This window comes from Panicum virgatum, chromosome 6K (assembly GCF_016808335.1).
Source record: "Panicum virgatum strain AP13 chromosome 6K, P.virgatum_v5, whole genome shotgun sequence".
Lineage (NCBI taxonomy): Eukaryota > Viridiplantae > Streptophyta > Magnoliopsida > Poales > Poaceae > Panicum > Panicum virgatum.
In genome coordinates this window covers 5,132,996-5,155,725 of record NC_053141.1, presented here as the reverse complement: position 1 = coordinate 5,155,725, position 22,730 = coordinate 5,132,996, and the positions used below count along the sequence as shown (strand labels likewise).

The window sequence follows — 22,730 nt, the reverse complement described above, 5'->3', positions numbered from 1 at the left end:
GACAAGCCTGAGGGACACCACCTCGGCTGTAAATACTTTGAATCTTCCTCCTTGCACTTCTCATTCTCTTTGCTGCAATCAACATCTTGCTTGACCGGATTATTGCTAGCAACAATCGGTCTTTGTAGTAATGCATGATTTGGATACATAGGAGGATATTGAATATAATATGATTGCATATGCATCCTACTATAATCCATAGGTGTATAAAAGTAAGGATACCAGCAATACCATGGAACAAATCAGTCCACTAGATGAAGTATAATTACCTTGACTCAATTGCTCTTGATGTCTTGACGATGATCCCGTATCCTTGACTTCGCTTGGTCGCCCCTTCTGTCTCTGAGCACTCCCTTTCTTCTCATATTTGACCAAGAGTTCGTTAAAACTCAGTCTTGTCTTGATTTTGGAGGAGTTCCCAGATTCACTGGGCACACCGGTCAGACTGCCGCTGTGGCCAGTCAGACCGGTCGACTTGTTGTCGGCCTTCTTCTTCTTGTCTTGCCCCCTGAGTGTTTTTGCGCCTTGAGGGATCTTCTGTGCCAGCTTCTTTTTAGGTCTTTCATCACCAATAACTACATTATTCTCCTTGGTTGATTCGGCTTGACTCGGCCGAACTAGCACTTTAGAATTATTCAATTCCAACACATGCACTGGGAAAGGATTCTGATCAACCTCAGTAGATGCATCCGAGGAGGTAGAAGCGAAGTCGATCTCCTTGATCTTGGTGACTTTGCCGCGTCGATCGACCTTGATGCTCGCAAGCGCCGCTTGTAGATCTTCTTCATCGCGCTTCTTCCTGCGCTCCTCCAGCAGCAGACGAACGTCCTCCGGAAGATGCTCATATGTCAAAGGGATGATGTTCTCCTTGTCGATTTGTTGAGTCAAAACAGCCCCGATGACCTTGTCTTCAGCAACCACATAAAGCCTGAAAGGAACCCCTCTCCTAGACGTCATGAGCACATATGGTAAAGACAAATAAACCAAAGACCTCTTACTGTTCTGCCCCCCAAGTAAATTCGGTTTCATTCTTTAACCGAAGAATAGAAGTAAGAGCATTAATATGCCTTATTACAAATAGTTTGCCAATTTTCTAGCTCGAATTGAAAAACTTCTAATTCGGCTTTTATCCGCTGATGTTGCAATTTTCAACCAGCTCAAGACCTCAAATACATGATCAAAGTCTTGAGAGCCCCTTGCAAACTGATCTGTTGCATACAAACTTCATGAGGTAAATTATCATTTGCCAATATTTTGCCCCCCGAGCACTTAAATGTCGTCGAGCTCCATATTGCTGCTCTTTTGGTGTAGCCTCATGATCCACTAGCTCTTCATTGCCTTGTACCGAGAATGTTAGCGGTGTTTCTCCATCGCAAGGAACCGAAACAAGCATTACCGATTCGGCCTTCTGTTCTGTTGCAACCTCAACCGGTCTGACCGGTTGCTCTGGGCGGTCAGACCGGTCGCTTGTACCGGTCAGACCGGTCTCCTGAGGCGGTTCGACCGGTCGTGCTGGCTGGTCAACTGCTTTGACCCTCCATACCTTGCCTTGAGGGACCATTGGTCTGTAGTGGTTGGATTGTTTGTCCCTCAACCTCTTGAACTCTTTTTTCTTCTTCTCCTGAGCACGTAGACGCTGTAGCTTCCTTCTTTGAGTACGAGTCAACCCTGAAGGACACCATCTTGGTTGAAAGTACTTTAATCTCGAGTTACTGCTGCTAGCCTCATGATCATTAGCCATGATCGGCCTTTAGATAGAAGGATTGACCGATTTACCAAAAACCATCGGTCTTGTACCCGCATCATTGACAACCACTTTGATATTGCCGATTTGCACAGCACCATCGGCTTTAGCTTTCTCTGAATCAATAGTGGGTTGTACCTCTTCTTTCTTCTCCTTGACACGTAAACCTGTCTTGGAGAATGAGTTTTGTCCGGTCTCTGATGAGACCGGTCTGACTGGTCAGTGGCGACCGGTCTGACCGGTGCAGGCTGCCGCCTCCGACCTAATTGGTGGGGTCCCAATCGGTCGTGCACTGGTCGTGAAACCTTGCCGAACACAGGCCTTCTGTGATCCTCCTCCCTGTGGTGAGATGGTGGGTATAGCATTGGATAATAATACATCCAAATTCCTTCATGCCCCATGTAGGACAAGAAAAACCCGATGCCGGTGACGCCCATGGCGTGGTAGTACACATCTTCTGAGGAGGGAACGCTGTAGTGCTGTCACCCCTATGCCTGTTGGATTCTCCCCTAGGAGAAGAACGCTTTCCTTGACGCGGAGGTGAACTTGGTTCTTTTTTTAGTGGCCGATCTTTTGGAACGGCCTTTGTGTACTTGTGCAATAGCTGAACGAAGGTGAGCTTCTGCTTTGTAGAACTCCCCTGCACCTTCGACTTATTAACCTTCCGAGTACCTCCTTCCGGGTGCTTAGGCTTGAAAGTTCTGGGCCGACCTTTTATCTGACCGGTTGAGGCGACCGGTCTGACCGGTCGTGCCTGGGCAGCAGGTCGACTCGTGTCTTGTGAGGAACTCTCTTGCCCTCCGGGTCTTGAAGCTTTGACAGTGATCTTCAGTGACTCCTTTCCATCAAGAGTCTTCTCCATCGTCACTTCCCTAGTCTGAATCTTGTCATTGACATTTTTCGGCCTTGGCTCGCCAATGATAACATTTTTTCCTTTTGCTCCTTCGGCTTGTTCCGGCCGAATGAGTACCTTGACATTATCCAAATCAATCGTATGGACAGGGAATGACGCCTTGTCATCTTTTACCTCATGCATTACCAATCGTCCTTCATTAACGGCCGATTGGATTTTTCGACGAAAGATATTGCAATCATTAGCTGCATGAGAAAAAGTATTATGCCACTTGCAATATGCATGCCGCTTCAGCTCCTCAAGCGGCGGTATGACATGAGACAACTTGATGTTTCCACTTCTAAGCAATTCATCAAATATACGATCACACTTAGAAACATCAAAAGTGAAACAAGCTTGTTCTTGCCGATTCTTTGGAATCGGCTTAAGCGATGAACAAGAACATGACTTAGCATCTGATGGCCATATGAATTCAGCAACATAAACTTCCTTTTTTCTCATCGTCCGAATTAGATTTACAATCGACATATGGACCGATGAGTATTATTGGCATCTTTTGCGCTCTGGAGTCTAAATTCTAAACCCAAAACTTTCATGTGCAAATAATTAATAGTGTAGTACTCAAAGCCTTCGAGTTCTTTTTTCAAATAAGAACGCAAACCATCAAAAGCCAAATCAGTCAATTCCTTTTCAGAAACTGTTAAATTGAAATATCGGTTCTTTATATCTTTAAACCTTCGGAAGTAATCCGAAGCAGGCTCATCTTGGCCTTGCCTAACCGATGCCAAATTCGACAGTTTAGCTTCATTGTGCCCATTATAAAAACGATCATGAAACTTGCGTTCCAACTGATTCCAAGATTGAATAGAATTCGGGGCCAATGAAGAAAACCAAGAAAAAGCGGTTTTAGTCAAAGATAATGAAAACAAGCGAATGCGCAAAGCCTCATGGAAACCAGCTTTTCCCAGTTGTAAGATATATTGGTCAATGTGCTCCCAATGTGCTCTATTATCATCACCACTAAATTTCACAAAATCAGGAACACACCAACCAGCAGGAAAAGAAACTAAATCAAATTCAGCAGGATATGGCTTTTGGTATAATATAAAATTATCTATATCCACACCGAATTTAGTTTTCATCGCACTAGCCGGATCCTCTTTTAACCTAGCGGGATCAGCTTTGCATCTACCACTCGTGGATGCTTGTGCTACAGAAGTAAGACGATGTTCTACAGGATTATCTTGTACCATCGTTTGAATCGAACTTATCGGTGCATGCCCCGCAGAATTTTCATGTATATTAACAAAAATCGGTTCATGTGGAGAACCAGATTTTTGTGAAGGAGAAGGCTGCACACAATTTGTCATCTCATTGGTTTGGCTAAGGATTGTCGAACAAAGAGTAGACGTGTTCGGTGTAGATGTTGCTGGGCTGACCACCATCGCACCGGTCTGACCGGCCTGTTGGACCGGTCTGACCGGTCCAGCCGCATTCAGTTGTACCAGCTGCAATGGTGATGTTTGCCCTGTAAAATAGTTCGTCGGCATACCATATAGTGGTTCTTGAACAGATTCTGGCGTAGCCGATGAATTAGTAGTTTGGAAAGCACAATTATCATCTACGGATTTGCCTTTTTTCAAGATATCTATTTGATCTTTTAAATCATTCATGGGCTTATATATATCAGCAATTTTCTTATCCATAATAGATGATAATTGGCTAAACAAGTCGGAAGATGAAGTGCTTACATTGCTTATTATCTCGACTTGCTTATTCTTGAGCATGAAGGAGGGCATCACAAAGTCTTGAACCCTCGTGACCTGGCCTTACTGATTTTTCTTGAATCCCTTCAAGAATTGTGCTTTGAAGTGCTCCCTGACCACCAAGTACTCTTGGCGCTCCTCCTCGCTGAGTTCCTCGATAGATGTGGAGATGTTGCCTTCGTCGAGGTCGGTGATGACGCCCATCTTCTTTGAGAACTAGATTAGATCGGTTTTAAAAACTAGATTAATCTGTCCCCAGCGGAGTCGCCAAAAAGTGTGTTGACGCAAAATTTGATCACACACTCGAACATGCAGCAAGATCGTCAAAACGATCAACACTAGCAGCCTCCCTATGCCGACCGGTTAGACCAGTATAGCGGACCGGTCAGACCGGTACTCCAGGAAGACGGCGAAGACCTAGAACCAAGAGCTCGGGAGGGACCCCGTCGGAGCTCGTGAATCTAAGGTTGCTCTGAGATCAGCAGGCTACTCAGAACATCCTCGAACGCCGTAGAGACGAACGAAGAACAGCAGATGGGTTGGAAAAGTTAGGGTTTGGAGGTAAAAAGTAAAGGGTAAATGTGTGATTCGATTGGGATTACCCTCAATCGGCCGTGACCATTTATATTTATAGGGTGGGGTAGACTTATCATGCAAGAAATCCTGTTTATAAATCTAAATCTATGAAAAATCCTAGTTGTACTCGGACTCTACCTAGACCGGTCGGTCCCTACCGGACAGACCACAGTGCTCGGTCCCTACCGGACAGACCACAGTGCTCGGTCCCTACCGGACAGACCACAGTGCCTCGACCAGTCAGACCGTTCGGTCCGGTTGGTGCCAATTTTGACTGTCAACACGGTGCAGATGTGGCCGGCGTGGTGTGGACTCGTGGTACGATGACACTCGGCTCGGCGGCGGCAGCTTGGGCTGGGTCGTCGGCGAGGTCGGGGCTACGGCTCGCGGTACTGCTCGTCGTGGCCATCGGTGACTCGGCGTCGGCGTCGTCGATCCTCTTCGCGCTCGTGGTCACCATCTTCATCGTCCTGGTACTGCTGCTCTGCGCGAGCACGGGAGGAGCGGAGGATGGGCTGCTACTGAAGGATTGGAGGGGTCGTGCTGTTGTGCTTGCGTGAGGAGGAAGAGCAGGAGAGAAGTGCATACATGTGTCCAGGGATCAGGAAGTGAAAGAGACGTGTGAGAGAGAAATTGTGTGCGTGAGTGTGCATGCATGTGTACAAGGAGTAAGAAAGAGATGAGAGTTAATTGTGTGCATGCATGTGTGCTGGCGTGAAGTGAGAACAGGTGCAATTGGAGCTCGTGCCTGCTGTGCTTGCTCGGTGGAGAAGAGAAATCAGAGGGGGCGGGGGCGCTGGTCTGCTTGCTGCTCTGATTTTTTGGGGAAAAGAAACGAGCAAGACCATTAAGAGAGCATGAGATGCTACTGATGGAGTGGAGGTGTGCTGCCGACAGAGAGAAAGAGTGAGAGAGCAGGAGGTAGGGAGCGTGGCGTCGCCAGGCTGTGGTCGAGGACAGCGCACAGTGATGAAGGATGATGAGGACGGAGGCTGCGCTGTGCTGCGGGGTGACGAGGCGCCGAGGAGCAGCGCTGGCCGTCGGTACACGAGGTCGTACGCGGGCGGCGCGGAATGGAGCAGCGACGGCGGAGAGTGCAGGCGTGCATCTTCCGTGCGTGAGTGCTGTGCGGCTAGTTTTGTCGTGAGGTAGGAAGCTTGTGATGAGCTGATGAGCATCCGAGGCGAGGGGAAACGAAGGGGGCGCTGGCAGCCTCCTCCACACGGGAAGGGCACTGAGTTGGTCCCACCGGTCAGTGATACAAGAGAGAGTGCGGTGGGGCCGTGTGGGCTTGCTTGGTTTGTTTGTACTCGTTTGGGATTAGCAGGCCCAAGTGTCAAGCAAGCTCATGATTTAGTGTAGGAAGGGTTAGCTTGTGGGCTTTACGTACAAGAACAAACTGGTATGCCATCACGTGAACAGGAGCATGCAAACAGGGGCAGATCCAGTGTGGGGGCAAGGGGGCTCAAGCCCCCCCTACCCCCATGAACTCCATGGAAATTAGAGGAGAGGAGGAGGGAGAAGAAGAGGAAAGGGGGCGGGAGGAAGAAGAGGAGGAAGCAGCCCCCGTGCCGGTGATTCCAGCCTCCGCCACTGCATGCAAAAGAGATGGATTTTTCTTGCAAAAGAAGATGAGTTCAAATTTTTTGAAATTAGATTGGGAAAATGAATTTTTTTTAAATGAATTTTGAATTCAAATAAATTTTTATTTGTGTGAGATTTTGGGCTGCAAGTCCGTAGCACAGCGCGCCCCAAGGCCAACGACCGCCGCCTTGGAGACGCCACAGCCGGTGTTGGCCACGCTGTGCACAACGGCAGCGGTGCTGCAGCCGGAGAAGCCCGTGGAGGCGTTCGCCGAAGCTGCGGCGTGCTGTCTGGCAAGGGCAGCGGCGGTGCGCAGGATGGTGGGTGGTGGTGGCTGCAGTGGAGCGCGCCGCTCCAGCTCGTACGGCGGCTTCCAGCAGCGCCCACGATATCGCGCAAGACGGCAGGGTACCTCTCAGTGCAGGCGGTGCGCGCGCCGCCAAGCGTAAGCGCGACGACCAGCTCCTCCTTGAGCACCATGTGCGCAGCGCGGTCCTCGTCTGATGTCCCCTCGGCGAGGCGCTCTAGTTGGCTATCCACTTGCCGGACTCCTCCTCGCCGAACAGGAATAGGTGCATGCATTTGATAATCTTGTGTTTGAGGTATAGCTGAATGCATTTTTCATGTACAAGCATGTTCTTGATTTGATTTTTTTTCTTTCTTCTTATGTGATGTGCTGTGTTTTTTTTGTCCTCAATATTTCTGTTGAACAAGCTGGTACATGGATTTTTTTATTTCAATTGATATTGCTTTTTATGAGTAACAAACGTGCTTAGTCTCAGGTGGTGCTGGGAGGTACCAGCTAAAATGGGTGGTTACTGCTTAGTCTCAGGTACTGGAAGGTACAATCCCCGCTAAAATGGAACATGCGCATCATCTATAACCTGGTACATAAAAAAGTATGCACTCGTGACATGGAGGATAAGCTCAACGGATAGTAAATTTATTGATATTTTTCATAGATACGACAGTACAAATAAGTACTCATACAAATTCCACTAGTGAGTAGTACAAATAAGTACTCATACAAATACCACTAATGAGTACCATGACATGGAGGATAAGTTCAACTGATAGTAAGTTTATTGATATTTTAATATAGATACGGCAGTACAAATAAGTACTCATACAAATGCCACTAGTATATTCGGTACCAGCATTCACGTCAAGTTAGAAAAAACGATGTAAATATAACACTAAAAGTGAGTGTTTATCGGCAAGGTACCAGCATGTATCATGTATCAGTACATATTCGTCCCATCATTTGGCAACTACAGTAAAATATTAAAAAAAATTATAGCCGCATCTAAAAAATAATAAAAGTAATAAAATATCCCACTAGTAACGGGTTCATTTGCTTTCCACGGTCCACGAGACCTTTGTGTCCGGCACCTTTGTGTGCACAGTAAAGTAATAGAATAACAAAATATTATCCTTAGAAGGAGCGACAGTTAACAAAATTAATTATTCCACTAATAGCAACGGCTAACCACAACAGGGTACCCACTACTAACAATAAAATATCATCACTGTTAGGCGGTTCAAAAACAGTGAACAGTGAAACTTCCAATGCTTTTTACGGTCCACGAGACTTTTATGTCAATCACCTGCCAACTTCCTGTCTAAATCGCAGCAGGGGACTGCAAATATGTGTAGGGATAAGGCAGCAAAGAAAAAAACATGACAATACATTCATATGAGACAAGATGGTACAAATCTCGGTACATAATTGACATCATTGACGAACACGATAGAGTCTCTCACATAGGCGGGAACAAAATCGACTTTTCGCCCTGCACGGCCCAACCAGTCACACGGTGTCACTCTGGTCTTATTTAGTTCAGTGACACAGTGTCACTCTGGCCTTGTTTAGTTCGTGAAAAAATTTGGATTTTTTTATACTGTAGTATTTTAATTGTTATTTGATAATTAATATCTAATTATAGACTAATTAGATTTAAAAATTCATCTTGTCATTTACAGCTAAGCTGTGTAATTAGTTATTTTTTTCAACTGCATTTAATACTTCGTACATATGTCTAAAGATTTGATGTGTGGATACTATAGAAAAAATTTTGTGAACTAAACATTTGATGTGTGGATACTATAGAAAAAATTTTGTGAACTAAACAGGGCCTCTGTTCCTCTGGGGAGGGCGGGCGCCGGCATCTCTTGTCGCAGAGCAATCACACGGTGTCACTGGCCCTGTTTGGTTTGTGCTATGCTAGGAATTGTATCAACTTTGACCGCTAATTTGAGGTACTAAATTAAGTCAGTTTTCAAAACTAACTTCAGAACCCCTGCGCTAGGAACCATGAAAAATTTAATGAGACATTTGACCGCGTGATCAAAAAATGGTTACTGCAGCATCACTGTAGTCAATCATAAATTAATTACCGTCATTATATTCATCGTGAAAAGTCGCACTCATTTTTGAAAAGGTTTTACAAATAAGCCTTCATTTAGTACTTCATAAATATAAAGATTCTCTTCTCGAAAATCGTGTACTAAAATTCAGGAATGAGAACCAAGGCCACTCTGTTCCTGTGGGCAGCGCAGGCCCTGGCGTCTTGTCGCAGTTAAGTGCATGGTTTAATTGGCGTAGCTGCCTGGAAGGGATCAGATTCGGGCCCCCAAACCAACTTCAAGCTAACGAGAAATTTTACGACAAATCTTATCGATTCCGTTGCCAATTAGTTTAATCATACAAATTAGTAGTATCAAATTTTGGTCATGTTTGAAAGTTATAAAAATCTGATTTGAATTTGCATGAGGCAATTTGTTTTATACCTGTCAAATTGAGAAAATAGGAGTAAAATCACCAAATTCAAATAATAGTAGAAACAAATCTGCAAGGGCAAATTGATAAATCAATTTTAACACCGTTAACTGGCTTTCATGGAATAAGGGCAAATGCTTCCTTCATTTATTAAAAACGAGGGTAAACTCACAAAGTTGAAAAAATAGGAGCAAAATTATCATTTCACTTCAAAACAGGAATAAGAACGCCAAAGGCCCCCAAAAAAAATATAATAGCACTAGCCTTACAAATGCATGGAGTTGAGAAATAATGGCAAATCCAGGATAACTTGAGACTCTTGTGATCAAGTCAAGGAACGGAATGAATGAAATCTATAAAAACTTACTCCAAACAAAAAAAAAACTTATTGACCAGCTTAGCTTAATTTGGGTGCATTGTTGCCACTTGCCAGTGCACACTCAAGAAGCCCACGCCGGCCATTAAAAATAAAATGGGCCTACGAGATAACGGGCCCACCGAGCGCGGCCTATTTACGGCCCATGGGCAGTTACAAGCGGGTAGTAGGCGAGAAGCGCAGCCGAGCGCCTCCGCGTGAGGCTCCGGCGGCCGCCGTGCGACAGGGTCGTTCCCCGACGACGGTGGGTCTCCGGATGGCAGGGATCCCTCCTCCTCTACCTCGTGCCTAGTCGCATTGGACTATTGCTGCCATGGATCGACGACCTGCCGTGGCCGTTGAGGAGCTCTGGCCATGCCCTGCTCCATCCTGCCGCCAAGGATGGTGATGGTATTACTGTATCATCAAGTATAAACTGATGCTGCACCAGTGTGTGTGTGATCCTGATATCTGATTTACCATTGAAAACTTTTCAGGTGGGCGGAGTTGCTCTGGAACCCTGGAGGAACAGTGCTCAATGGTTCTCCAGAATTCAGAGACCTACAAAGGAACCGAACAGGTCTTGTAAATTCTGCAGGTAGGTCCAAAACTCAACATGCCAAAATAGCGGCAAGACATTACAGTTTTGCCGCATAATATATAGTCGGGCCCTCCGTTTAGTTTTTGTAGCACAACATACATACCATTGGAATTTGTTCATGAACTAGTGAGATGCGACTAAACCAATTCTTCATTGAGAACCATTGAGGTCAGCTAAGAGCTGAAGGATAGTAGTGCACATATGTACAGATTACAATTGAAGTAAACAGAAAAGGAGGAGAATTCAGAACTGTTCATCAGTTCAAAGTAAACGATGAAAATTTAGACTGTTCGTTGGGCATCTAATCTTTCCACTTGACCATGAAGTCAAAGAATTTTGATGTATCTACATTGTGGTCGTATCAGCTTGCTCTGAGAGTCGCATGTTCCCTGCAAAAACGTAATGTTTCTTAGAACGACAACAAATAAGAGTACTATTTTCAGATACAGATTTCTGAATTTTCCCCACCTTTTGGTAACTACAGCTTAATTGTAATATAAGCTCCAGTTCCAGCTATAGCGCCCATCGGTGTTGCCACCATGTATATCCAAATCTGGGTGTACCTTCCTGTTGCAACTGCCGGACCAATCGTACGTGCAGGATTCATTGATGCTCCTGTTGATGGCCTGCTCACGAGATTATCAAACAAAGTTAGAATTTATCTTTGTTACGGTTCAGCTACAAAAGAACTCTGCTTATGATTTTTTTTTCTGAACCATTGCATATGTACACAAGGACGACATACCCTGCTACAAGAGCATTCATCATGATTGTTGCCCCAACTGCCACTGCTATCAGTTCTTTCACCTAGTTTGATGAGAAGATCATTAGCTTTATATAATGGGAGGAAGGGTAACAAGTCTAAAAGATCTAAAGGAGCATGAAACTTACAGCATGGGGGTCGGTGGCGAGAGCGGTGATGATGAACAGAAGCATGAATGTCGTGATGAACTCAAGGAAGAAAGCTTCAGTAGTGCCAACCTTTGGAATGGTGGCAATCCCAGGGTTCACTGGATGATAGATGCCCTTGACACTGAAGGAAGCAGCAATGGAGCCCAGAATTTGTGCAGTCATGTAAGGTAGGAGGTGAGCAAGTGGGAGGTGGCCAAACACGGTCATGGCGATGCTAACTGCCGGGTTCAGGTGGCATCCGGATATGTGTATGAGGGACAGTACTAGAACCGTGACGGCTAAACCTGCAGATGTTGCGATGCCGAGCAGGCTCTCAACTCCGTCATGCTGCTCATTCATGACTATGGTGGAAAGCACAGTGAAGATCAGTATGAATGTGCCAAGGAACTCAGCAATCACCTGCAACAACAATAGCACATCAAGGTTAAAATTACATCAGAAAACAGTAGCACATCAAGGTCATATATAAACTGTTAAGGTTTTGTAACTGTACCTTCTTGATGAGAGGAACTGCTTTTATCTTCGGTAAGCCTTGATTCCATAGGCGATAATGAGTTGCATGAGCATCAGAGGATTCGGCAGGATCATCATGTGGATGTGAGCTGACACTGCCGGCATTGAGCAACTCAAATGGCATGACCTTGGAGCTTGCAGCCCTTGGGGAAATGATGATGGAAATCCTGTTGCTCTCACTTGTCCCCGTAGGAGGGACTGTAACTGCAGCGGCGCAGCCACATCCATGCCGCGCTTTTGCTCTTCCATGCTTTGCTCTAAAGTCAATCAGCTAAATCTCACTATGTAATCGATGAAACAGGATGTTGATACTTAACTCTGTTGTTTTGGTCTTTGTAGGGCAAAGGAATTCTGTTTTTGATGCTTGGATGTGATATGAAGCATGGCAGTGAAGGCTATATATAGGCATCTGCTTTTGCGTGGTTTTCATATGCGCAACGTGCCTTGTAGTAGCTTCTGTTGTTAAAACCAACAGGCTCCAAATCTGCGGCGGCAGAGGTGCCGAATTCATGGGTTTTGGAAAAGCGGCAACTGAATACCGCGGCGAAAGAAGTTGCTAGAGCAGTGTATGTAAGTATAATAACAATGTCAACGCCCCCCTTCTGGAGTAGCATTCAGTTATCAAATGAGAACTCTGTTATAATCAATTATATTCACCATCATCATCATCTCTGATCTCTGGTTCAGAATGGAATATTCTGACCGGACCTCAGTTGACCTCTTCTTTAGCTGTTCATATTGGCAAGCATGCTGATTCTCTTCTGAGATTATTTTGCCAAAAAAAAAGAGTTATGTTGGGCTATGATGTTACCTAGATGCTTCTTCATATGAAAACAGTAGATACATGACGCTGGCAAAATCATTACTAAAACCTTGCAGTTGGAAGGACAGGAAGTACTACTTCTGCAGCTGTGTGCAACATCTAAGGCATTCTTACGTTCCTTGAAAACCAGGGCGCTGATCTGCCTTCCACCTCTGCTGCTTCAAATCTTGGAGTTGTTAGTTTCAGCAACACCATATGCTAAGCTAAACACACGTGGAGAGCTAGGGTAAGTCAAATGATAATCAATTCGTTGATTGTCCGAATGAGCTTTTGAGATAAACATGTGACCTAATACTAATAGCAATGATGGTCCAATGGGTCTCATACTGGCTGCTATCTAACAATTTACTAATTGGACGTTAATTCTCACAGAATGAGCTAGAAAAACAGGAAAATGCTAGACATTTTCATAAAAATCAAACGGGCTAGAAAAATAGAGAAATTGCTAGACATTTTCATAAAAATCCAAGACGTCTGGCCATCAATCTGGTAAGTCTAAAATTTACACATCTTGCTATTATAAAGATAATCTAAAGTAACCCTAAATTTGCATCTTAGATCCCCTACATGTGTTGTTATTAAGAATAATATAAAGTGATCTCTAAATCTGCATCAGAATTAAAATATTATTATAAAATAGTATTCCAAAGTAAATCGTTATATGATTTTAAATCATCTAATTCCGTAACTTTTAAGTTTTAATACAGAAAAAAATACTAACTTAAGATATACATGCATGATCTGTAAACATACACCATATATGTATACATGTATAAAGAAGCGAGGGGACTTCCATGTTAAAGACGTAGCTCAAACTTCGGGTTCATTCAATTAAGCACATGCCGAACGCATACAGAGGTGCGTGCAATGCAAAGCGAAAAAAATGTTATGAATTTAGATGAAAAAAAGTGTATAGAGTAATTGCTAACTAAAGTCTATCACAAAATGAAAAAAAAACATATATAAGTACGTATCTATGTAGTATGTGCTACAATATTTAACTAATGAAAGAGCAAGATAAGCATTTTTTTATTATATTAGCTATGGAAAATTTCTTTACAAATTTCTGATACTTGTCTGTCAAAATTACAAGCCCGTGGACAGCATGGGTTGATGGATTAATTATCATAATTTACAGCATAGTAATTCCCATATATGGCAGTAATGCAACCTCATCATCAGGAAGTGGTAAACTTACTCCTCTCATGTGTATTATCATAAAAATTAATGCTTCTCAGTTTGCTGTCAAGTGACAAGTTTGTGTGTATTTTTCTGGACTTGCCACCAATGCAATACTATGCTAATTTCTTAGTGATTGTTCCACTATCTAGTTGCTGGACTCGTATATATTTCTTCCATGTTTATGCTTCTCCCAAATTTAATTACATGTATAAAACTTGTTTCAACGCTAATTTATTTATCCCCAAAATATATTTATTATAATCAGATATGTCATCAGCCAGTATTTAGCTGTCAGGATAAACACGGACAACTATATCTGCATTCCTTCACTCCTCGAATTTGTCTTGGTTTTTATCTGAGTTTCCTCTCGGCCAAAATCTACCACTTCTAGCTTTTTCCCTTGAACGACATTTGTAACTTCCTCAGACACAGCATTGACCCCTTCAACTTTGATCACAAAAGTGGAAAAGAAGATGCTTGGGAAAGGACTCTAAGCATCCTCTACTATCGACCAGACAATTAGACAAACAAGAACTTGCCAACATATCAGTCAGTATCAACTGATCCAAGGCACAAGCTTATGAGCATGGTAGCCATAGAATCTACAAGCGGCTTCCATTGTGCTCATGAGCTGTGACCAGCAGAACAGGGCAGATCGAGGCGTTGGTACACATCGATGCATGGTAGGTTTGAACAGGTAAAACGGAGCTAAATGACTGCAACAGAAGTAGTATTATAACTTGATTTGGCATTGGACAGTGAAACCAACAAGAATGGTGTTTGTTTTCACCTTCCCATACTGTGTGGTGTTGATCAATCATTCAATCATCACAAATCATTCCAGAGCTAATTGTTTTTCACTTGTTTGAGCAGGTACATCGATCACATCCATGCCGTGCCCGCCAAAATCCATCCAGGCCAGTCAGTGCCCACATAAATCTCAACCAAGCATAGAGCTCCCTGTCCACTGCACTGACATTCTCCTCCAGTCAGTCCTCCAGGTACAAGAACACCGCAATCATCGATCACTTGATCAGCCATAGATCAGATTCGTCACAGGACATTAAACATCTCTTCTTCTAGCTCGAGAAATCATCAATGGAGCAGCATATGAGGAGCATCTCCAGGGATCTGACACTGAGCATCTCCAGGGCAGCTTCCATGGACGACATGAGCGCCGACGACAAGATCGCAATCATCGTCCCGCACTCGTCCCCAATCCTCTCGACGAAGTCTCCTTCCAACCACACCCTGCCCCAATGGGTGCAGAGCGAGGCTTCCCGTCCACCTCCGAGCATGGAGGATAGGGCGGCGCTCGCCCTCGTCAGGAAGGTGGCGGCGGAGTTCCTGGGCACCTTCCTGCTCGTCTTCACCCTGCTCTCGGCGCTCATCGTGGACGAGGCTCGCGGCGGCGCGCTGGGCCTGCTCGGCGTGGCCGTGGCGGCGGGGTCCGCCGTGGCGGTGATCGTGGCGTCGCTCGCCCACGTCTCCGGCGCGCACCTCAACCCGGCGGTCAGCACCGCCATGGCCGCGTTCGGATACCTCCCCGGGGCCCACCTCCTGCCGTACGTCGCCGCTCAGCTCCTCGGCTCCACGGCCGCCTCGTTCGCGGCCAGGGCGGTCTACGAGCCGCCGAACCTCGGCGCCACCGCCGCCACCGTGCCGGCGCTCGGCACCGCGGCGGCGCTCGCCGTGGAGTTCGTCACCACGTTCGTCCTCCTCTTCGTCATCACCGCCCTCTCCACCGATCCGAAAGCAGTAAATTATTCCTCCACCGTTGCAAATTAGTAGCAATTTAGCATTGTCGCTTGATCGATCACTCTCTGAGGATGCTAATGGCGAGACGATTACCATGCCCATCTAAATTAAACCGGTGCAGGTGAAGGAGCTGCTTGCAGTGGGAGCTGGGGCGGCAGTGATGATGGGCGCGCTCATCTCCGCGTACGTGCAGCAATGGCTTCATCAGTTCAGTTTTCTGATTGAGAAAGAAAGGTTAAATTTACGCGTACATGATGTGCTGAATTTTGGTGGTGGATCGATCGAGCAGGGAGACGACGGGAGCGTCGATGAACCCGGCGAGGACGCTGGGGCCGGCCATCGCCGCTGGGACGTACACCAAGATCTGGATCTACATGGTCGCTCCTCCCCTCGGCGCCATCGCCGGAACTGGAGCTTACGTTGCGCTCATGTGATTCAATGATTGTGCAGGCAGGCATGGCTGCACAATCACATAAACGAAGTGGTTCTCTTTTCTTAAGAAAAGAAGTAGTAGCTAGGATGGAAATGGAATCAAGGGCACAATTGTTGGGACCTTGTCTAATTTCTCCTTGAGAACTTGAACATGAATTTTCCACATATACTTGTGGTTGCATAGTCCATCATTGCCCTCCATTTTGAAATCAACAATGGGAGATGGGTGAAAGAATCATGGGTAGGTGAGAGAATCTGTGGTGGGTGAGAAAATCAACGGTTTTGCTTTCCGCGGCAAGCGCGAAAGTGAACGCCGCTGGTAGTTTTGTGTGAAGTTCATGGCGTTTCAAATGGTTCCTGATCGATATATATTCACTTGATCATCCAGCTACTGCACAGTATATCCAGCAGACGCTGTGCAAGTACTTGCGTTTTTCCGTGCAAGCAGCCAAGCATGTACGTACATGTGTTCTTCCATGTGCCACGGTGCATGAGACTGATCGATCCATCTCCATCGTCACCGATCAGGGCTTGATGAGGCTGTAGGTGCCGGCTCCTGCAATGGCGCCCAGCGGCGGCGCCACCAGGTAGACCCAGATGTCCTTGTACTTCCCCGTCGCCAGCGCCGCCCCGATCGTCCTCGCCGGGTTCATCGACGGCCCCGTCGACGGCCTGCATCATCCGTGCATCGATCGTCATAAGCACCGGTCGGTCTTGAATCTTGATCGGCGTAGCAGCAGCTAGCAGCGCGGCCACTTACCCTCCGACGAGCGCGTTCATCGTTATCGCCGCCGCGATCGAGATGGCGACGAGCTCCTTGCTCGACGCCGGGTCGGTGGCGACGGCGGCGATGACGAACATGAGCACGAAGCTGAGCACCAGCTCGAGGACGAAGGCCTCGGCGGCGCCGACGCGCGGCACCGTCGCCATCACGCCGGGGTCCGCCGGCCGGTACATGCCCTTTGCCAGGAACGCGGCGGCGGCGGCGCCCAGCGTCTGCGCGGCGGCGTAGGGGAGCACGTGCGCGCGCGGGAGGTGCCCGAACACGCCCATCGCCAGGCTCACCGCCGGGTTCAGGTGGCTCCCGGAGACGTGCACGACGGCGAGCACCACCGCCACCACGGCCAGCCCCGCCGACGCCGCGATGCCCAGGAGGCCCTCCCCGCCGCCGCGCTGCGCGTCGGCCACGATGGTCGACACCACCGTGAACATGAGGATGAACGTGCCGATGAACTCCGCCGCCACCTTCTTCACCAGCGGCACCTCCGCCGCCGCCGCTGGAGTCCGACGCTCGTGCTCGCCGTGGAATGGAGGCGGCGGCGGCGGCGACTTGAGCATCAGTTTCTGCAGGGAGTCGAGCGGCACCAGCTTGGACGATCTCGGAGTAGAGGCGCTGCCGGCGCCGGCGAGGCTCCGGTCGCCGCTCGGCGTCGAGCACATGCTGATCGCCACCTGCTGCTGCCTCTGATCTTCACCACTCTTCGTGGTATGATCAGCCATTACTTAACCTCAATTCTAGTTCTGGATCTCTCTCTCTGTTAGATGCTACTAATGCATATAATTTTTACTTAATGATCTTATAGTTCCTAGTGATTTATGCACAATTGCACACAGATCTCCGAGTGATCTTGCAACAAGTTATCATATTTATAGGAGTACGTTGATGCGGTGTGGCGAGTCGATATCGGAGAATACTAATGAGTTTGTATTTGCATAGGGTCTCCAGTGTGTTTAGGAGAATATGACGAGGAATATGTGATGAGAGGTGGAGTAAAATGGACTATCAGGAGCTAATCAACAAGAGGCCACTGCTGAGTCAGCGGCTGTTCTGCTTGTCATTTGGCCTTGCGCCAGTGAGTTCTCCATCAGGTGTGACAAGGCCAAGAGAATTTTTGTGCATATTCCCAGGAATTTTCGGCAAGACAAGTACTGAAATACCAAGATGACAAGAATGTACCCTATGCTCTGTTGGCTTAAGAGGCATCGTCACTTGAACTTCCAAAGATCATGGATAATATGACAGGCCTTGTTATTAATTTCATATCACATGAACAGTGTGTATCAAGTAATAACCACATTAGAGAATCAAATAAGTGTGGCATGAAGGTTTCATTCTATCATCCTCATCAACCCCTCAAAGGGTGACCAAGTTTATTTCAAGATGGAAATGGCAATTACAGGTACAGTAAGAATATCACAATCCCGTGGAAATGAATGCTGCGGAATTGTTATTGATGATGTGGTCTTGACGATTCAAAATATGCAACAGCACCCGTACTCAGCCCAAGAAGTTCCTAGATGTCGAGAACTACACCGAAGCGGCAGACTGAAGAGAGCTTCTTGCGATCTCTAATGCATCTTCAACAGAAGCTGCGGCCTGGAGCTTAGATTTGTCAATAATGGGCTGAGACTTAGCGAGTTGTGGAAGAAGCGAGAATTCCTGAAAGATTGTAGAAAGTTTATTATGAATTCAGGCTGGTTCACGTCAAAAATCACTCCCGTACTTAAATGGCTTATAGTTTGGTCCTAGTTTCAACTGAAACAGAAACTGTCCCTAGGTTAGAAATCTATTGTTCATGTGAGAGGTGATGTCAATATATTTACCTCTGAGGTTCCACTCTCAAGGAAAACACCCTTCAGTCGACTATCTGCAGTAATGAAGGAAGAAAGGTAATGTTATCATGCTATGACAATGTGCAACTGAGAAGAATTAAATTGTATTCCCCAAACACCCGATTACCTGAGTCAATCCAGAAAGTAGCAATTTTTGGATCGAAGTTCCCTACTTCAACTGTTTCACCAACTGTTCAGAGCACATTGACGGTATAAATATCATGATTATTCACGTTCAACAACAGGGACCAATACTATGAGGTAGAAAATGGCTAGCATGGTAATTATATTGTTTGTACCGTTATCGCCATAAAACTGCCACCAAACTTTTCTTGAGCTTCCTTCATACTCAAAAACTCTCGAGTAAAAATACGGAAGGTAATCATACCTGCATACAACATGGCAAATCAAAAGAAGAACCAGGTGCCAAAGCAATGCAGTACACTTGATAGCCATAAACTTACGCTTTTGTCTGGGATGTTAGAAGCGTTTCAACACAGTGGTGTGCAGATTTGCGAGCATGATCCACATGCTCCACTCGAGCAATTCTATTGTACATCTGCAATGAATTTGCGCAAATATCATATTCTGAGATCCAGCTTTGCCTCAAAAGATGAAAAACTTAATGAGTACCAACCTTCAAAGGAAAAGCTGCTACATCTCCAATAGCAAAGATGCCAGGTACACTAGTTCTGAACAAGGAATCAACCTAAAAAAAAAGATATTCAATCAGCTGTATTGACCAAGAATACCCAACAACTGATTTACAGAGTGCCAAACATTGAGCAAGTAACTAATGTGATTAACATCTACCATACAATGCAGAACTACACATCCAACTAGAAGGAACACAATGACAATGAGACAACTAAAATTAATAAATGATAAGGATAAGATGTAACTATGTGTGTTTGTTGCTAATCTACATTAATCCCAACAATATCTCAGGTAGAGAAAAAAAAAAGTTCCACAGAAACTTTGAGCAACTATCATGATGCACTTGCATAACAGTAAGCATTAAATAGTTCTCATCAATTTTGGCATGGAAACAAACCTCTATTCCACCAACTTCACGGTTGACTCCAACAGCTTCAAAGGGCCCCACAACTGGTTTTGCTCCTATACCAACAACTACCTGCACTAACGATATCTTGTTAAAACAACATAAAGTATAACGTTAAAAAAATTTGTCTACTTTTTTTTTTACTTTACGGGCTATATGTTCAATGAAGCGCGGTGCATACTACATATGTCAAACCAACAGATTGAGTAGATCCATCAACTACCCTTTTTTTAGAGTGAACAGACCTATCAAATTGAGTTTGCATGCATAATTATATATTGTTATTAAAAAAATTAGAGTCAGATAGTTTTGGTTCTCCCTGTTTGGTGACAGCAAGGTGGGCCAAAAAGATGAATATGATACTGAAATTTATCTGGTAGCCAAAGTAATAATTTTGATTGTACAGCACTGCAGCATGAAACCATTAGAAGGACATTAAGACCATAACTGTATCAGCTTCAACTACAGATCCATCTTTAAGTACAGCAGAAGACACCCTTCCATCAGATCCAGCTTCAAGTTTGTCGATTAGAGCTCCCTGGTCACCAATAAATATGTTCACACTCAAATTGATCGAAACAATACTAACAAATGAACTTGCATACTCCTCGCAAAATAAAGATAATGAACTTGTGTACTTGATGCAACAATCACCTTAATGAATTTGACACCATTTTGCTGATACAGATCTTCATACTTCTTAGCAAGGGAAGGTGTAAATAATCTTGGCATAATGTGGTCCTCTGGGAACACAATCTATTCATGTACCAATATCAATTAGAGAAGTGGCACTTTTAGCATAAAGAAAGAGAGATGTACAGGCTTCACTGTATCAAACAGAGGAAGGTAGGCCCTTACAGTTGTGTCAAGATTCCAGCCACATGCTGCTGCAGCTACTTCCATGCCAATATAACCCCCACCAATGACAAGAACCTTTTTTGCACTTCCCTAGAAAAATAAAACAAAAAAGATTACCAGTAAATATCAGAGTGAGATTAGAGAAGTCGTAGTTTATCAATGTCACAGTCAAATGAGATAGCATTAATTCTGGTGGACGAGGAATGATGATAAGTATTAATCTACCGAACATACCAGTGAGGATACTAGAGAATCAGCATCAGCAACATCACGAATGTAGTGAACTCCAGGTAATTTCCCTCCAATTTTCTCAGGTAATCTGGAAAGAAAAAGGATTTTTGGTATTAGAAGCACCAAACATAAGGTTGAGATTCATTCTAATCAGTGGAATAAACGAAGTTTGTGCATCCCATTCATGCGCACAACACCAACTGGATGTCACTGGATTAGCATATAAGTATGTCTGACATCTGAGTAGAAAATTTGATAAAACTGGACATCATGAAAAGAATAGAAGAAATCTGGCTTCCCAAACATATACATGAACTCATCCACATAAGCATTGTTGTATACCTTGAAGCTTCACAGCCAGTAGAAATAATAAGTGAGCCATACTTCAGAATTTTCCCTGACGAAGTTTTCAAGGTCTGTGTTTTGCCATCAAATGCAACAACTGGATCCTCATACAACACCTTTCATGAAAGGACAAATCGTTTCAGATAAAGTGTCATAGTTTTTTTTTGAAAAACAGCTAATTAGAAAATGTTAACATCATCACTACCTCTATACCATTCTCCTTGTACCATTCAGCAGTCTGTCGCTGTCCACCAGATCCAACACATGTATGAAAACCCTGCGACAAAAAAAGCATAAGATTTTGGGCTTGTTTGTGAAGCACAAGTTGATGGTTAAGCATGCAACGTACTATCAGGTAATCAAATGCTTCCTTAAAGATACGAATAAATGGTGGAAGTGTTAAGAAACTTAATGACACCAATCCTACTAAAGTCAAATTAATCTACCATGCACCTAACTCATTTCTTGCTCACTATATGAAGAATGTACAATGCTACAATTAAATAAAACCAGCCAATTCAATGGGTGATCCCAAATTTTCATATCAGTTACTGCTGCCTGTCATTGTAAATTTGTCAAGGTACTTACAGGTAGGCGTGCCGGCTTCTTGTCCGGAGGAAAGAGATAGCCTTTGGTCAATGCTGGCCGCTCATATGGTGGAACTGGCTGCACGGAAGCGCTTGAACTATCACACAAGTACATTACATGGCACAATCGAGGAAGCAGCAGCATCATGAACAAACTAACTCCAATCTATTTGTGCAAGTATGACGATCATATCAAAGCGCGCCTACAGCAACCGATCAGCCACACAGCAATACCTCCTTGGAGACGATGCAGAGGCGGCCATCAGCCATGCCATGCTCGACGAACGTCCTGGCCGCGTACCCCGCCGCGTTCCCTCCGCCGACGATCACATACCTGCAGTCCGGCGATCCACCAGCCAACTCGTAAGCACCATTTACCGTACACAGCTCGCCCACTTCAAAGCCGCAAGCTTTGCGCAGCACAAGAACTATACAGAGTGGATTCGAGAGGAACAGGGGCACCCACTCGCGGTTCTGGTTGTCGAATCCGCCAGCTGCGGCGGAGACGCAGAAGCTCCGCCGGGAAGAGAGCTGGAGCACCCGGGCGCCGCCGCGCTGCCGCAGGAACCGCGTGGCAGGGGACGAGGAGTAGGAGCTGAAGCACTGCGCCGCCGCCGCCGCGGAAGCCATCTCCGCCGCCTTCCGCCGGAGAGCTGCGGCCACCTCCAAGAAACGGGACCGGGGAGTGTCAGAGGGGCCTAACTGCAATTACAGGAAGTAGCGGGGGGCCGGATGCGGAGAACCTGAAGTCATCGCTTCTCTCCCTCCCCGGCAGCGCCCTTATAGAGGACTTGAGGAGGCGGCGTTGTCAGGTGAGCAGCGAGCTGGAGGGGACAGGGGTTGGATTAGGGAATAGTTTAAACGCGAGGGATCTAGGTGTGATTTGGAGGGGCCGGAGGGTCGCTGGCCGCTGCGGGAGGCCAAGGGACGGAAGACAAACCACGGCGGCGGCGGAGTGGGGAAGAAGAGGAATGGCCCGAGGCCGTCTACTTGTAATCTCTTCTCCTTTTCAAGGTTGGAAATAGCGGGCTACGAAGTTTAGCGGTAACCTTCTCTAAAAGCTATAGAATAGCTATAGCGAAGCTGTAGCGGACTATAGCGAAAGCTAAATCATTTAGCAGAATGATAAAATAATAAATAATCTAATACAAATTA

General features: G+C 45.6%; 4 protein-coding genes across 13 annotated transcripts; 1 reads left to right on the top strand and 3 right to left on the bottom strand.

Moving 5' to 3' along the window:
- Nucleotides 1–9,860: 9,860 nt before the first annotated feature.
- LOC120711395 (aquaporin NIP3-2-like) lies at nt 9,861–16,136 on the top strand. Of its 10 annotated transcripts, none has more exons than XM_039996895.1 (9): nt 9,861–10,062; nt 10,155–10,255; nt 12,023–12,253; nt 12,637–12,732; nt 14,115–14,371; nt 14,562–14,689; nt 14,772–15,446; nt 15,568–15,629; nt 15,736–16,124. In XM_039996895.1, exons 5-9 carry the CDS (start codon nt 14,365–14,367, stop codon nt 15,878–15,880), a joined length of 1,017 nt encoding a protein of 338 aa, XP_039852829.1. In that variant the 5' UTR covers nt 9,861–10,062; nt 10,155–10,255; nt 12,023–12,253; nt 12,637–12,732; nt 14,115–14,364; the 3' UTR covers nt 15,881–16,124. The 10 variants fall into 10 exon arrangements, with proteins under 10 accessions (XP_039852829.1, XP_039852827.1, XP_039852833.1 ...); XM_039996893.1 differs by having other exon boundaries at nt 12,563–12,732; XM_039996899.1 differs by lacking the exon at nt 14,115–14,371.
- On the bottom strand, nt 10,737–12,529 carry LOC120713158 (aquaporin NIP3-2-like). The gene is made up of 5 exons (XM_039999165.1): nt 12,495–12,529; nt 11,664–11,940; nt 11,150–11,569; nt 11,004–11,065; nt 10,737–10,884 (listed from the first exon to the last, which is right to left on the bottom strand). Exons 1-5 carry the CDS (start codon nt 12,527–12,529, stop codon nt 10,737–10,739), a joined length of 942 nt encoding a protein of 313 aa, XP_039855099.1.
- Nucleotides 16,137–16,402: 266 nt separating the features above from the next.
- LOC120713157 (aquaporin NIP3-3-like) lies at nt 16,403–17,378 on the bottom strand. Its single transcript, XM_039999164.1, has 2 exons — nt 16,639–17,378; nt 16,403–16,550 (listed from the first exon to the last, which is right to left on the bottom strand). The coding sequence occupies exons 1-2, from the start codon at nt 17,376–17,378 to the stop codon at nt 16,403–16,405; spliced, it is 888 nt and encodes a 295-aa protein (XP_039855098.1).
- A 508-nt stretch (nt 17,379–17,886) lies between these two features.
- Nucleotides 17,887–22,544, bottom strand: LOC120711394 (monodehydroascorbate reductase 5, chlorplastic-like). The gene is made up of 17 exons (XM_039996890.1): nt 22,319–22,544; nt 22,042–22,228; nt 21,810–21,909; nt 21,577–21,654; nt 21,194–21,265; nt 20,986–21,104; nt 20,647–20,731; nt 20,413–20,502; nt 20,209–20,310; nt 20,003–20,092; nt 19,546–19,626; nt 19,129–19,200; nt 18,956–19,050; nt 18,791–18,879; nt 18,619–18,681; nt 18,483–18,526; nt 17,887–18,318 (listed from the first exon to the last, which is right to left on the bottom strand). Exons 1-17 carry the CDS (start codon nt 22,326–22,328, stop codon nt 18,187–18,189), a joined length of 1,509 nt encoding a protein of 502 aa, XP_039852824.1. The 5' UTR covers nt 22,329–22,544; the 3' UTR covers nt 17,887–18,186.
- Between the last annotated feature and the right edge of the window lie 186 nt (nt 22,545–22,730).